The sequence below is a fragment of the Schistocerca gregaria genome, chromosome X (genome assembly GCF_023897955.1).
Source record: "Schistocerca gregaria isolate iqSchGreg1 chromosome X, iqSchGreg1.2, whole genome shotgun sequence".
Lineage (NCBI taxonomy): Eukaryota > Metazoa > Arthropoda > Insecta > Orthoptera > Acrididae > Schistocerca > Schistocerca gregaria.
Window position 1 is genome coordinate 752,883,860 of NC_064931.1, and position 15,022 is coordinate 752,898,881.

General features: G+C 37.8%; 1 protein-coding gene across 1 annotated transcript in view; it reads right to left on the reverse strand.

Annotated features, from left to right (window-relative positions):
- The window catches only part of LOC126298769 (mitochondrial-processing peptidase subunit alpha), a 114,128-nt gene extending 99,603 nt beyond the window's left edge, over positions 1 to 14,525 (reverse strand). The window contains exons 1-2 of the mRNA XM_049990222.1: positions 14,362 to 14,525; positions 3,566 to 3,774 (exon numbers count right to left, since the gene is read on the reverse strand). Of these exons, the coding sequence (XP_049846179.1) occupies positions 3,566 to 3,774; positions 14,362 to 14,414 (262 nt within the window). The 5' untranslated portion in view covers positions 14,415 to 14,525. The remainder of the gene's footprint in view (positions 1 to 3,565; positions 3,775 to 14,361) is intronic.
- Between the last annotated feature and the right edge of the window lie 497 nt (positions 14,526 to 15,022).

Below are 15,022 nucleotides of genomic sequence, written 5' to 3' on the forward strand. Positions count from 1 at the left end.
CTCCCAGATAATTTATGGAGTTAACTGCTTCCAGTTGCTGACCTGCTATATTGGAGCTAAATGATAAAGGATCTTTCTTCCTATGTATTTGCAGCACATTACACTTGTCTACATTGAGATTCAATTGCCATTCCCTGCACCACACGTCAATTCGTTGCAGATCCTCCTGCATTTCAGTACTATTTTCCACTGTTACAACCTCTCGATATACTACAGCATCATCCCCAAAAAGCCTCAGTGAACTTCCAATGTTATCCACAAGGTCATTTATGTATATTGTGAATAGCAACGGTCCTACGACACTCCACTGCGGCACACCTGAAATCACTCTTACTTCGGAAGACATCTCTCCATTGAGAATGACATGCTGTGTTCTGTTATCTAGGAACTCTTCAATCCAATCACACAATTGGTCTGATAGTCCATATGCTACATTGGTACTACTAAAAAAAGATCAAGAAACTACCATAAAAACACAAAAGAAACTGCTGAAGAGGAGAAGCTCACAGAACAGCTGTTGGAGAATGTGCTTTGTAGCTAGGAGACCACCGGATTCAATTTACTAAGACTCAAGTACTGGCAGCCACAAATGGACAGTATGAAAGACTATACAGTGGCCATAGAGATTGCTAAACCCCACAGTAATTTTAAGTGGAAGAGGAAGGTGTGAAACTAAATGGTATTTTGAGTCCAGTGCTGAAGAAGGTGTATGTACCAGTCTTCCACCATAGTGTGATAGCAATAGCGGGTAATAGCAAACCGTGCACAGATGCATTTAAGCAATCATTCTTCCCATACTCCACACATGAGCAGAATGGAAAAAGTCTTGATAATTAGTGCAGTGAGACATACCCTCTGCCATGCACTTCACAATGGTTTGCAGAGAATTGATGCAGATTTAGATGAAGGGAACTGTGTGGAATGCACATTTGGAGTTGGGTCCCTCACAAAAGACCATTTCCTAATATGACAAATGAAGCAAAAAGACTTCAATGGGACAAACAATGAAGAAACTAGAGAGTAGCTTTTTGGATGTGTTAAGTGTGGTCAGATGAGTTGTGATTTTGCCTCTTTTCAAATGATGCATGGTGATAAGTGCATCAACAGTCCACAGAGGCATTTAGCCTGCTAGCCTGCAGTGTGTAGAGGATGTAGTTCTGGCCAGAGGTTGTTCTGGATGTTTTTGGGATGTTACTCCTACAATAACTCTCACCAATTCATTCGGGTTTCTGTGAACATGATTCAGGATCTTTATTTCAACATTCTCAGTTTGCAAGTGTTGATATTTCTTCTACATCTTGATGAGGATACTCTCACAGGCATATATGTTGAAAGGGTTCTGGGAAAGTACAGTGCATCTGTAAAATAATTTGCATATGAGGTGTAGCAGATTCTAGACTATTCGTCCTGCGTTTGGAGTCCTTGTCAAGTAGGCACAACAACTGACATCAAAAAAATTCAGAGGCACTGCTAAGATCATTACAGCATGGTTTAACAGAAATGCTAGAGGAACTTAAATGTGGACCTTTGAAAAAAGAAAAAAAAAGATGAAGTGGTTTTTGCAGAACTATGTTAGGTGAGTTCGAAGTAACTGTGGTCAAAGAAGACTGAGAGACCAATTTGCTGCTATCATCATACATCTCCTGTAGAGTCATGGTAATAAGTGCAAAGAGATTAGGGTACATACAGAGTCATACAGTCAGTCAGTTTTCCTTCAGTCAAGACACAAATGGAATCAGACAAAAAGAATCACTCATATTGATATGAAGTGCCCACAGCCACGCATTGTACACTGGCTTGAGTAGTATATATGCAGGTCTAAATTGGGCTTGAGTTTTCAAAACGGAAAGTCACACCTCTCCATGGAAGCGAGCAGAAACTGAGTTTTAGTTCAGTTAGTAGCAAGCCAGTGTGCATATCAGAACTTCGAAAAAGCTACAACTGCTCCCCCTCTGAAGATGTCCTCCACAGAAAGCAACAAAACATAAACTTTCAATGCGAAATTCATTCACAAACAGCATAATAGCAGGGTATATTTTAATCAGTGTGATACTTCCAGTCGTGAAAGCTTACATTTTACGAGTTTACTTCTACAGGTGAAAAACTACTTTCAGTTACTTCTCTAAGAATGATACGCTGGAGCCTATGTATCAGTACAAACTTAATTGTTAATTGCATTGTAAGTACTTTTAATTGCAAACTAAGACTTTGGTCTTCTGCTGTGATTATATGACATTAGACATACAAAGAGCCATGATTCCTTTGAAGTGTAAAGTCTACACGGGCAGGGGACTTAAGAAAAACTGGAGAAAATAAATAATAACCAAAATGAAAAGCAGCCACTTGCGCCTCATCTCAGACACATAGAACTCAACATAGGAGGGGCAGTCAAAGTTTTAATTATCACCCTAAAGAAAAGTAGAATAATTATTTTGTTATCTGTTTGTAGGTACATGTCTGCAGTACTGCAAGAATCCATGCTGAGTTGGCGGAAATGCATGGCAGCAATACACCACCATACGACACAGTGGTTTCCTGGCACAGACAGTTCCAGTATGGTCAAACAAGGATGATTAATGCAGTGGCAGACCATGTCTCTGTGAAGAACTGGGAATCACAAGAGAAGTTCGCAACTAGATGCACAACATTTGGAGCACGACACAGGTCACCACCCACTGGATTCTGCGAAAAATCACACGCATTCCAGAAGAGTGCCAAACTGAGGCAGCACCGGAAATGTTGCAGCTGTGTCAGGGCAATGACTTATTTAGCCACCTAATAAGCATGGGCAAGTGGTAGGTGTATCAGTATGACCCCAAGACAAATGAGTGCAGGAAGCAGTGGAAACATTAATTTGTCACTGCTGAAATAAGTGAAGACATAAACATCATTAATGAAGAAGATACTAAGTGCCTTTGGGACTGTCATGTTATGGTGCTAGCAGATTGTGCTCATAAGGGGCAGACCATCGCAAGAGCACATTACTGATATCTCCAGAGGACATCATGTGAGACTGTCAAGACAGAGCATCACAAGGAGCTGTCCCATGTGGCATTTTTGCTCCACGACAGTGCCCCAACTCATTCTGCACAGGACAGTCACACACTGCTTCTTACAGGTATCAAATTTTGTCTCACACCCCTTATTCTGACACGGCAGCCAGTAACTTCATCTTCTCTCCTTGGGTGAAGAAACCACAGCACAGCAGGGATTTCCAGAATGACGACAAGGTAATTTTTGAGTTGGGACATTTCCTCAACAGCCAAAATACAGATAGACAATCCAGATCTCAGTCAAGTCATAAATCACTGGGAAAAATGTGCCACACTGAAGGATGAATACATACACAAGACTAACACCATCACCAAGTTCCATGGTCAAAGAATGATTTTTTTTTTTAATCGGATAATGTAACTACCCCTCCTACAATATTATTCACAAGGACAAGTGTCAGAAAACCAGCACTTCCCGCACAATAAAATTTGAAATCAAGTGTGCATTTCATATCACACAACAAAATGTATTTGTTAGATTGTATTGCTAATAAAGCATGATGATTTACTACCTCCTATAGTACAATAGTTTCCAAAATATGGGATAGTTGCAACACGCATTCCATTTTTTAATACTGTCATCTTCAGTGTGTGATCAGCTTGCTCTGCACTTATGTAGACAGGAGTCGGAAGCCCTGGTAGAGGAACATTGAGTGGTGGCTGTCCAGAGGATGAAATACTTTTATGTCGTACTGGCTGACATTTACTTCCATGGCCATATCTGAAATGAAATTTTAAAAACTTTATTTATGCACAGCATATATTTAATTACACACAGCATATTTAATAAACACATGTCACAAAACACAAAATTCACTTTTGACATAACCAGAACTCATGTTTGAAAAAATATCAACATGTATAAGAAATATTATATTTTTGTGTTGCGAACCACCCTTTAACAATACCAAAACAATGTAAAACTGAATAGCAGCTGTACTACATCACACCACAAACTGGATTTCTGCAAACAGAAACTCACCACCTGCTGACACCAAATATTTCTTTCAGCACAACCGGAGGAAGAAGCTGAGTTTGTTATGCATTGATAACATATTTGTGAAATGTTCCCTTTAAAGTCCAACAAACATAATAGAGCATTATAACTGCATGTACACTTTTTTTCTCTTTCTGACTCATTTATTGACAACAGATGTGTGAGAGAAGTGGAAGAAGAATGCTCTGCTTAGCACCTTGAGTATGATGTTGACCAGAGGGTTAAACTCTACCTAGATGATGTAGTATGCAAACAAAATAGATGGGATCTGTTCCTATCTTTTCATGGCATGGTAAAAGGATAATTATTTTAAAAAATGTGACACACATCATGATGGGTAGTGTTAAAGATATGTTAGAACACAGAGTAAAAACATATTTTGTGGTATATTTTTTATTCTACATTTCAGTTCTCCTACAATGGGCGACAGGACCCAATTTTTTTGTGTCTGAGGGAATACGAGATTGACACATTATTTTAGATGACAGTTGTCACAATAAATGTTTGTTTCCTTACACCAGTCCAACTGCATACTTTCCATACTTTTTGGACTCCCTTGTCGCATAATTTTGCCTATGTCAAACTACTTCCTAATATACTAAGTTTTATGTGACTTTTGTATTTATTAGCTCAAATATTGCTATTACTTACTGTTTCCAGAAGTTTTTGTGTGAGCTTGTCAATTCACCATCCATTCCATTCAAACAACTTTACTTACTGGTTGTAGAAAACAGAGGCACGGAAGTTACTCAATATCAGTTCCGCTTTTAAAGAATTTTTAAATATTAGAAAATAGCTGACATGTTATTGGAAAACTAATTATGAATACACCCTATGCAGTCACATATTTACAGAGAAATGTTTCTGGAGGAGGGAATGCACTGCAAAACTGTGCATTCTTTGATGAAAAAGAAGATTAAACAGTTGGCATGGAAATGCAACAAAGCACTGCTAAGCAAGACACAGGTCTAATGAGTAGTTAAATAACTCATATGATTCGAAATTGCTTCTCTGAGCATTTGTGACAATGAAATATTTCCTCATTCTTTTTGCACAGGGTACCTGAACAAAAAACCACACAGATTTCAAGACCAACGCTATGATTAGTACGAAAACATGCGGAGATAACAAAGACATTACAAAAGTCACAGGAAGGCAATGGCACACATCCTCCAATATGACTGTGTCTGCTACAGCACTGTGGTGTTCAAATCCATGTACATGTAAATGATAGATTTACCTTCTTTTCTTTTTTTTTAATATAACAATCAGTCGAGTAAATGGGACGCATAGTAAAATACTCATCAATATGAAGATGGACCTTGTCAACATGGAATGGGTTGCGCGCCAGAAAAATATACATAGCCACACAATACGGGCAAACAAAAAGAAGGGTTATCTTTGGAGAAACCAGAATAACGTATGGTTCTTGAAGAGTGGCAGAAGCCTTTTCAGTAGTTGCAACGGCTGTAAAAACTGTAGAGGGAGACCATGGGATAAATACAGCAAGCCATGCATGCTCAAATGGATGTAGGTCGCACTAGATACCGGTACTCGCACAGTACAGAGTAGTGTGTAGAGCTGCATCAAACCAATCTTAAAACTGAAGACCACAACCATAAAATGAATTAAACACTGAGTACTCAGAAATTATTCTAAAGGAAAGAATATGAGTGCCTTCTTAATCAGATACATTTCAAAAGCACCACTTTTTCCATCCTTCTCAACAGACATTACACAACTGTGTGATACTGTTCAGGAACGATTTAAAAAAATAAGTTGCCACAAAGTCAGTTATTGCAACTAATCACCTACACTAACCTAGAGATGCAGCAGTTTTCGGTAAACTTAACTCAGAAATGATACAATGAGATGCCACTGACAAATACTATCCATAAAAATATAATTTACATCAACTTTATAAAACTAGACGTGATGTTCTGAAGATGTTACTTCACTGCATGTAACATAGTGAAGTGCTACTCTGATCAGGGCACTGGGTTCATTCAGTAGGAGTCATTCTAATTTAAAAGTTCTTGAATCATATGAAGGAAATGCCAGGATGGAACCTAATAGAAGGTTATGACCACTTCCAGATCCCTCCTGGTCCAAGACAACAACTATTCAAACTTAATTAGCTCGCTGTGACATGATGTTAAAAACATATCATTTTAATAAGCTCAACTTTGAATCTTTGATAACACTGTAATTATTAAACAGTAAAATTATTTTTATTGGTGATGGTCTAGTTATGTGAATAGTGAAACACAAATAGACTTAGAACCCAGACCCTAGGTTTCATGTAAATAATTTATAAGATATGAAGAAAAGTGTATTTTCTTGTATAACAAAAATCTAAACCTCCTTGCTTTCTGTAGAAATTTATAGTTTGTGACAACAAAAACTTGTAAATGATTCAGAAATACAGAAGCGTCCAATTCCACCCATCTGCTTTGACCCATGACGTCACAAATATGGGGGAAACAACCATACACTATGACTCCAATATGGCACCTATGACATCATTACGTAAACATGACCACAAACATGAAATACATTGAAAAACCAACACACACACATGCCACAAAAAACCTTATGAAAGTAACAGGGCAAGCGTGGGAAATTGGGGGTTTTTGGATGGTGACAAAGTAAATATAAGCAAATTTAGACACACGCCACCATACCAAACCACACAAAACGACGAAAAAACCGACAACACAAAACTCCCCAAATTCCACTTGACACAATATCCTCTGGAATCGGACACTTCCCTTACCTATATAGCCCAACATCAGCTCCCGATCCCACAAATAACACTTCCCTTGACCTATATAGCTCAACAGCAGCTCCCGATCTCACAAACTAGAATCTAACACTTCCCTTGACCTATATAGCTCAACAGCAATTCCCTATACTGCACCACCCACAGCCACAACCACACATTGGAATCAAACACTTCCCCTGACCTAATGATTCATTACAACTGTCTACAAACTACACTAATCGAAACATGAAGAATTCATTAAAGAAATAGAAAAATTTGTGTGCTGCTAGGAAATCTGACTCTACGGTTGGGCATCAGGCACTGCTTTGTACAGACCAACTATCATTTCATCTTGTGTCTAAAGCATCAAAGGGCATAACTATCAAGGGTAACAGGTTGGCACACCATTCTCCCTGTCTTTAACAATGTCTTTCAAATCAGAGCCACTACTTGTCCTTCAAGTAGCTTCTCAGTCCTGCTGAGGCTCAGCAATGACCTCATTACACTACTTCAACTAAGCGAAACTCCTTGGCAGTCTTGGATATTGAAGAACCTCAGCCCTCCAAGTGACAATCCAAGACATGCTGATCACTGTGATACAGAGAGAAACCTTTCTACAAAATATATATATATATAATAGAAAGAATCTTCCACACGGGAAAAATATATTAAAAACAAAGATTCCAAGACTTACCAAGCGGGAAAGCACTGGTAGATAGGCACAATAAATAAAATAAATAAAAAAAAAAAAACACACACACACACACACACACACACACACACACACACACAGAATTTCTAGCTTTCGCAACCGACGGTTGCTTCTTCAGGAAAGAGGGAAGGAGAGGGAAAGACGAAAGGATATATATATATATATATATATATACTTCTTATACATTTCACTATAACACCAAATGCTTTCATTAATGTCTATCAGTGACAGTCATACCTAATGGCAAATTCAAAGATTTACTGACAATAAGTTGAAACACACTTCTATCAAGCGAGTGTTATTCAAAGAAAAATATATCTTTAAGAATAACACAGAATGTAAGTAACATGTAAAGAGGAAGTTCAAACAAGAAATTTGTCAAATAAATTAGATTTTTTAAAAACATATACCCAGGAGAAACTGAAGTTTCAAATTGCCTTTTTTTATTTTCTATTCTCAGTAGTTGACATTGGTCAAAATCCTTTAGGTGCCTCCACAAGTGCCTTTTTGCTGACTGACTGACATGCCCTACAAACTCATGAAGCCATATAATCTGTGTAAATAATTTTTCCTGCCTCACAATATTTACTAATGTATACACCCCACTATAAAATCAGTTGTTATTCCCCTTCTAACTGTTACCAAATAATGCCACCGCATCATGAGAAAAAATATTATGTAAAACAGGGATTTATCACAGGTTTAATTTAAACATTGTAGTGGGTAAAATCACCCGCAACGTCAAGCAACACATGAGTATTACAGAAATGATCCATGAACTCAAATGGGAATCCTGGAGGCATGAAGACGTTATTTCCATGAAACAATATGGAGAAAGTTTAGAGAACTGGGTTTTGCGACACACTGCGGAGCAATTCTATTGCTATCAACTGAGCAAGGTGGCACAGTTGTTAGCACACTAGACTCGGATTCGAGAGGAGAACAGTTCAAATCCCAACATCCAGCCATCCTGACTTAGGTTTTCCATGACTTCCCTAAATCACTTCATGCAAATGCCAGGATGGTTCCTCTGGAAGGGCACAGCCAATTTCTTTTCCCACCCTTTCATAATCCAAACTGGTGCTCTGTCTTTACTGACCTCACTGTCTATAATTTTTAAACACAAATCTTCTCCTCATCCTTTACTGACATCAATGTACATTTCATGTAAGACAGCAATGGCAAGATAAAGGAAATCAGGGTTTGTACGGAAGCATAAAGAAAGTCATTTTTCTCTTGCTCTACTTGCAAGTGTAACTGGAAAGGAAATGACTAGCACTGTACAGTTTACCCTCCGGGATGAACTATTTTGTGGATTGTGGAGTATGTGTGTAGACCTAGATCACTGCACTTGTGAAGTAAAAATGGAACTTACCAAATCATTACATGTTCAGCTACACATAAATTTGTGTAAAGGCAAACAAAATACTATGCTTGTAACAGCAAAAATTGCAAAGCTGCTTGTTGCAGATGCAGAAACTACAATGTTGCAAAATAACAATCTACTATATTTCAAACTCAGGCTATGATCTCAGGACAGCTTGTTTATGTATCTCTGATCGCCAAAAACAGTGAAAGGGGACTGCAAAATGCAATGATTCTACAGAACTGCTGATACTTCAACTTTGAGCAGATTAAATGGCTGCAGTGAAGTCTGCAATACAGTCATGTTGCTTCGTGCTGTGACATTACCTTTGGCACAATTTTTCTTGATGAGAAGGTTATGGCAACAGATTGACCTATACTGTAGCCTAAGTTCTATGTAACCTAGTTTCCTTTCTATAGTTACATTTACGTTGTATTACATTACATTTGCATCCTTTCCAAAATAAAACATACTTTCCTGGTGGTACTTTTTCTTGTTTAATATGTCTGAAGCCATTATTACTAACATAGCATGCAATGGACCTTGTAGTGGCAAGTATTTTAGCAACTGTGTTGATGGATTCAGCCAACACTGCTTAGTAATAAAATTTCGTATTTGCCAGTGAAAACAAAAACTGTGGATGTTCTACAGTGTGTATTTATATCATGAACCAGTCTTCAACTTACAAAGCCATCCTCTAATAACGGCTCCGTAAACCAATTTAGAATATCCAGAACTCCCCCCCCCCCCCCCCCCCCAATTGACAAATACACTACAGAGCCAAAGAAACTGGCAAATCTGCCTAATATTGTGTAGGGCCCCCGCGAGCAAACAGAAGTGTCGCAACATGATGTGGCATGGACTCTACTAATGTCTGAAGTAGATCTGGAGGGAACTGACACCATGAATCCTGCAGAGTACAAAGGGGTGGCAATATCTTCTGAACAGCATGTTGCAATGCATCTCAGATATACTCAATAATGTTCAAGTCTGGGGAGTTTGGTGGGCAGTGGAAATGTTTAAACTCAGAAGAGTATTCCTGGAGCCACTGCATAGCAATTCTGGATGTGTGGGGTGTCGCATTGTCTTGCTGAAATTGCCAAGTCCGTCGGAATGCACAGTGGATATGAATTGATGCAGGTGATCATACACAATGCTTAGGTATGTTTCACCTGTCGGAGTCATATCTAGACGTATCAGGGGTCCAATATCACTACAACTGCACACGCCCCACACCACTACTGAGCCTCCACCAGCTTGAACAGTCCACTGCTGACATACAGGGTCCATGGATTCATGAGGTTGTCTGCATAACTGCACACTTCGATTCGCTGGATACAATTTGAAACGAGACTCGTCTGACCAGGCAACATGTTTCCAGTCATCAACAGTCCAGTGTCGGTGTCGATGGTCCCAGGCGATGTGTAAAGCTTTGTGTCTTGCAGTCATCAAGGGTACACGAGTGGGCCTTCGGCTCCAAAAGCCTGTATTGATGATGTTTCGTTGAATGGTTCGCACACTGACACTTGTTGATAGCCCAGCACTGAAATCTCCAGCAATTTGCAAAAGGGCTGCACTTTAGTCACGTTGAACGATTCTCTTCAGTCGTCGTGGACCCCATTCTTGTAGGGTCTTCTTCCGCCCTCAACAATGTCGGAGATCCGACGTTTTACCAGATACACAATATTCACCATACACTCGTGAAATGGTTGTACACGAAAATCCCCACTTCAGCACTACCTAGGAGATACTCTGCCCATCGCCCATGTGCCAACTATACCACCACGTTCAAACGCCCTTAAATCTTGATAACCTACCACTGCAGCAGCAGAAACTGATCTCACAACTGTTGTCTTATATAAGCGTTGCCAACCACAGCTCTGTATCCTGCCTGTTTGCATAATTCAGTATTTGAGAAAGTGTGCCTATACCAGTTTCTTTGGCAATTTAGTGTAATTTAATACCCAAAAGTTCATGTTATAACCAAAGCTGTGCTATGTTCCATGTGCTTTATATTGCTTTACTGCTTCTATGGACTACTACAAAATGGATCTACAGATCAAATTAGTAAAGTGTGATATATTTTAAAACTGTTATTAGTAATTGCACAGTCTTGGTGAACTAATGCCATTCAAAATAGCTGTGGAACCAAATCTTGAAGAAATAATCAGAACGACAATGATTTTTTAAAAAAAATATGTAAACAGGCAAACATCTGCAGAAAACTTCACGTGTCTCACAAAAATGCAACTACAAACTCTCAGTAACCAGACTGCTGCTGGGAATATGGGAATGTTTCCATCAATTCTCCTCACATGACACTTGCACAAATCATGACTGTTAGATCAATCACAGCTTAACCAGAGGTTTGCCGGCAGTCACTCTTTCCCAACAGCACACAATTAAACTGAGCAGGAAGATTACTTATTACACAGCACAATCCAAGAATATCTACAGTGTATATATACAGAATCTGCTAAAGACACTAGTATTTCAAGTCAAATTACATGATGTACCTTATTTCATCATATCCAAGGACTGCACACACAATATGACCAAAAGAAAGTAAACGTATTTATGAGTACAACAGCCTGCTGAAATCAATGGTTGTCATTATGGACAACATAATTGTAACAATACTTATTAAACATAAAGCTACCAACAGAGTTGCTCAAGATGTCTCATATCACTTTAGTTGTCAGAAACTTCCATTTGATCTACAAAGCAAATCAATGTATTTAGAACAATCTTTCTGAGCTACTGATAACATTTTAGGTGTTAACAGAGTATTCAACAGTCCAGTCAGAACACCTATTAAATGTCTGAAGTCAAATAAAATTATAGCTTGAAAAAAAATTGCAATTGACAAACTGGACAGGCAGGGAGGGAAGGCAGTGTTGTTAACATACAGCCACTCAGTAGACTCAATGGAACATCATTAGCAAGGTTACTTTACTTAAAGTGTAATGTGCCAGTATTGAAAGGGAAAAGTAGTCATTCAAAGTAAACTAAATATCTCCTCCATTCTAACTTGCATTTAGGCACATATTCATACCTAAACAAGACACTAATACTTCACTCTTTGCGTAAAATCTGCTGTTCAACAAGATCATCAACAACATAACAAAATCTGAAAAAATAATAAGGAACATGCATATGGCTACATATTAACAAACACAAAAAATAAAATAAAAATGATGGATCAGAAATACAACAAACATTACATGTGAGTAGTTAAAAACGTGATACAAGTAGACTGACAACATTATTATGCTTGCAGCGATACAAGCTTTACAGACTGACCGACAGCTGACACCACTGACAACACAAAATATCAGCCAAATAAAATCTGACAAAACAACAAGACCACCACAGAAACAAGTAGTTTTTGTTCTGGGAATGTTCTGATTAATGGATTCCAACTCATTAAAAACTTGAATACAGCAGAATGTAGTCAAAAAAAACTTGGGTCTTAATCGGCGGCATAAATTTAACTACCAAACACAGTCTGTACATAAAAATTACTGTCATTTAACATCTGCTGAATTTTCCACATTACAAACAAACCATAACTTTTTTTAAATCTAATCTATAATTCGACCCATACTACGGATCAGTCTATCATCACAAACTTCATTTAATAAAAATAGCTTTTTGTTGTGACACATCTGTTAGTCAACTCATTATTAAACTATCATCTCCCAACCTACCCTACATGTTGCTTTATGCAACAGTCTAGTCTGTCACTATAACTTCATAAAGAAACCTATCTTGGTCTAGCATACAACACAATCCAAAACATTATTCCCCCTCAACAGATTACAATCTCCACTAGAAGTATGCAGCTCTAGTAAATAAAATGATCTAGTCAAAATAAAATAATCTAAATGATACAGGCTTGTTATAAACAAAACATATGGACTACATCTGCAACTAAAATGAACAGAAGTACCTCAGATGCCATATATGTAACATACCACATCAATGAATAAACCACGAGCTCATGTTGTTTACTAGACCCCACTATACTACATCCATCTTATCATTATTGACAAATGATGCAAACTATAAGGTACCCTTTAGACAGAACATAGTGACCCATTCACCAATACTCCCCATAAAAATATACAATGAATTGAAAGATTTATAAATCTTTAGCAAGTGCCATCTTACATTTCTCCACTGTCTTCGTTGAGAATATAACTTACAGATTACCACCCATATAAAAACTGCTACACCTAAATGACGGGACAGATGACCCCGTTGTTTGGTCCCCTCACCCCAATCAACCTCAAAAGATTTTCATCACATTACTTGGCATTGGAACACAAAATATACACATGAAAAACATTTTCTCAAAATTCTCATGACAAACTCTTTTGGTTACATCTATTCATTCCTAAAGACTCCAACTCCGTCCACAGGCACTCAATAAGTTTTAAATTATTGAATTAAATTTCCACTTGCCAGTAGATTTCACTATGTAGTCAAACTGACACTTCGGTTATGAGGCATGCTCACGAATTAAGAATGTTTCCAACAAATGATACAGAGCTGGATTATAGTTTCAGTCACATGGGAAGTTTCTTTTCTATATTTCCCAATCACATGAAATCTATTTCCCTGTCGACAGATTACTATACATAAATCATCATTTTACAATTATTATCTTGAAGTGCACATTCTTGTATCCATGCAGTAATGGAAACTAATGCGAAACTGTTATGCAAGTGACAGTATAGTGTAACTGAGGCAATGTTTATGCATTCAAACTTAATCCCACACACTGATGAAAATGAAAATTGTTCTTAAGTATCCATTTACGTTACCTCGTACATAGTTTGATTCGTATACATTTTTCACGAACGTGTTTGGACCCAATACTGGTGTTGAAAACTTAGCTACTGGTAGTACCAGACTTCAATCTTGTAAATTAGTCATACAGTACAAAATTTCCAGGTTTACACAACGTCATCTTTGAGATGTTCTGCAGTTCTCAGTCACTTTAGCGTTTGTAAGGAGAATTAACAATTGCTGCCAACAATGGAAAGTAGTAGCCCATAAGTAAACAAGTCTATCAAAACAGAAATTTACTATTTATTTTCATCCCAAACAAAAGGTATTCTTTCACTAGAACAATAAAGCCATTGTATGCGACATGCACTGGTACAATTTTTTTCTAATTCTGTACGGTTCAGCAGTCCGATTACACAGCAGTATCTTAATCCACACACAAACAATACGAGGCGAGAAGGATTTTCATGGAAATTTAATAAACTTTTTTGTCATAAACTGAAATTAAAGACATATTAAAACTGTACACTAGAATTAAAGAGAACAGAATCCAACGGATGGTTCATTTCTTGGTGTATTTATTCAACAGTTACACAGCGCAATAATTGTGATTGTCGGTTGAATACACACTTCCAAAACATCATTTACTCCTGGAACACACGGCCATATACTTACAATTTTCTAAAAATTGGTGAATTGATTCCTAATGTTGCTGTCACTTTAACCATATTTGCGGATAAGAACAGGTTTTTAATTTTCTGCGGTGTTTACAATGTGTTTACAATTCACACATGATTCCCCGCGCCGGAACGTTTTGCTTAGGGGCCAAAGATCGCGTAAACTAGCGCGCACCTTCGCTCACCAAAGACATGGAAAATCGAGATTGATTTTTTTTTAATTAATTTAATTGGCATTTTGTAATACTGTTAGTTTAAACCAAAGAGATACAATATTCTCTACCTCTCTGATTTAATCCAACGACCTATATTTTTATACCTTTTTTGATTTAGTCCCTACTTATCCAATAGTAAATTGAAATTTCGATAACCTATCCAAAAAGATAAATTTTTTCGTATTATCATTCTTAATTCAGATTAAACAACATCATCGAGTTATCCATTGACGATTTTTTCGTTTTAAGGCCGATTCAGACTAGCCGTCAACGAACCGTCACTACACGCCACATCAACGTCACTGTATATTCACCGTCGACGTCACGCCACGTCACGTCAGTCCCGAGCGGTGAAAGTGAGGTAATGAGGTTCCGTGTGTGATCCAAAAAGTTGGATTATAGTACCAGAATTGATGAACTAACAATGATAGAGTTTATTACTGC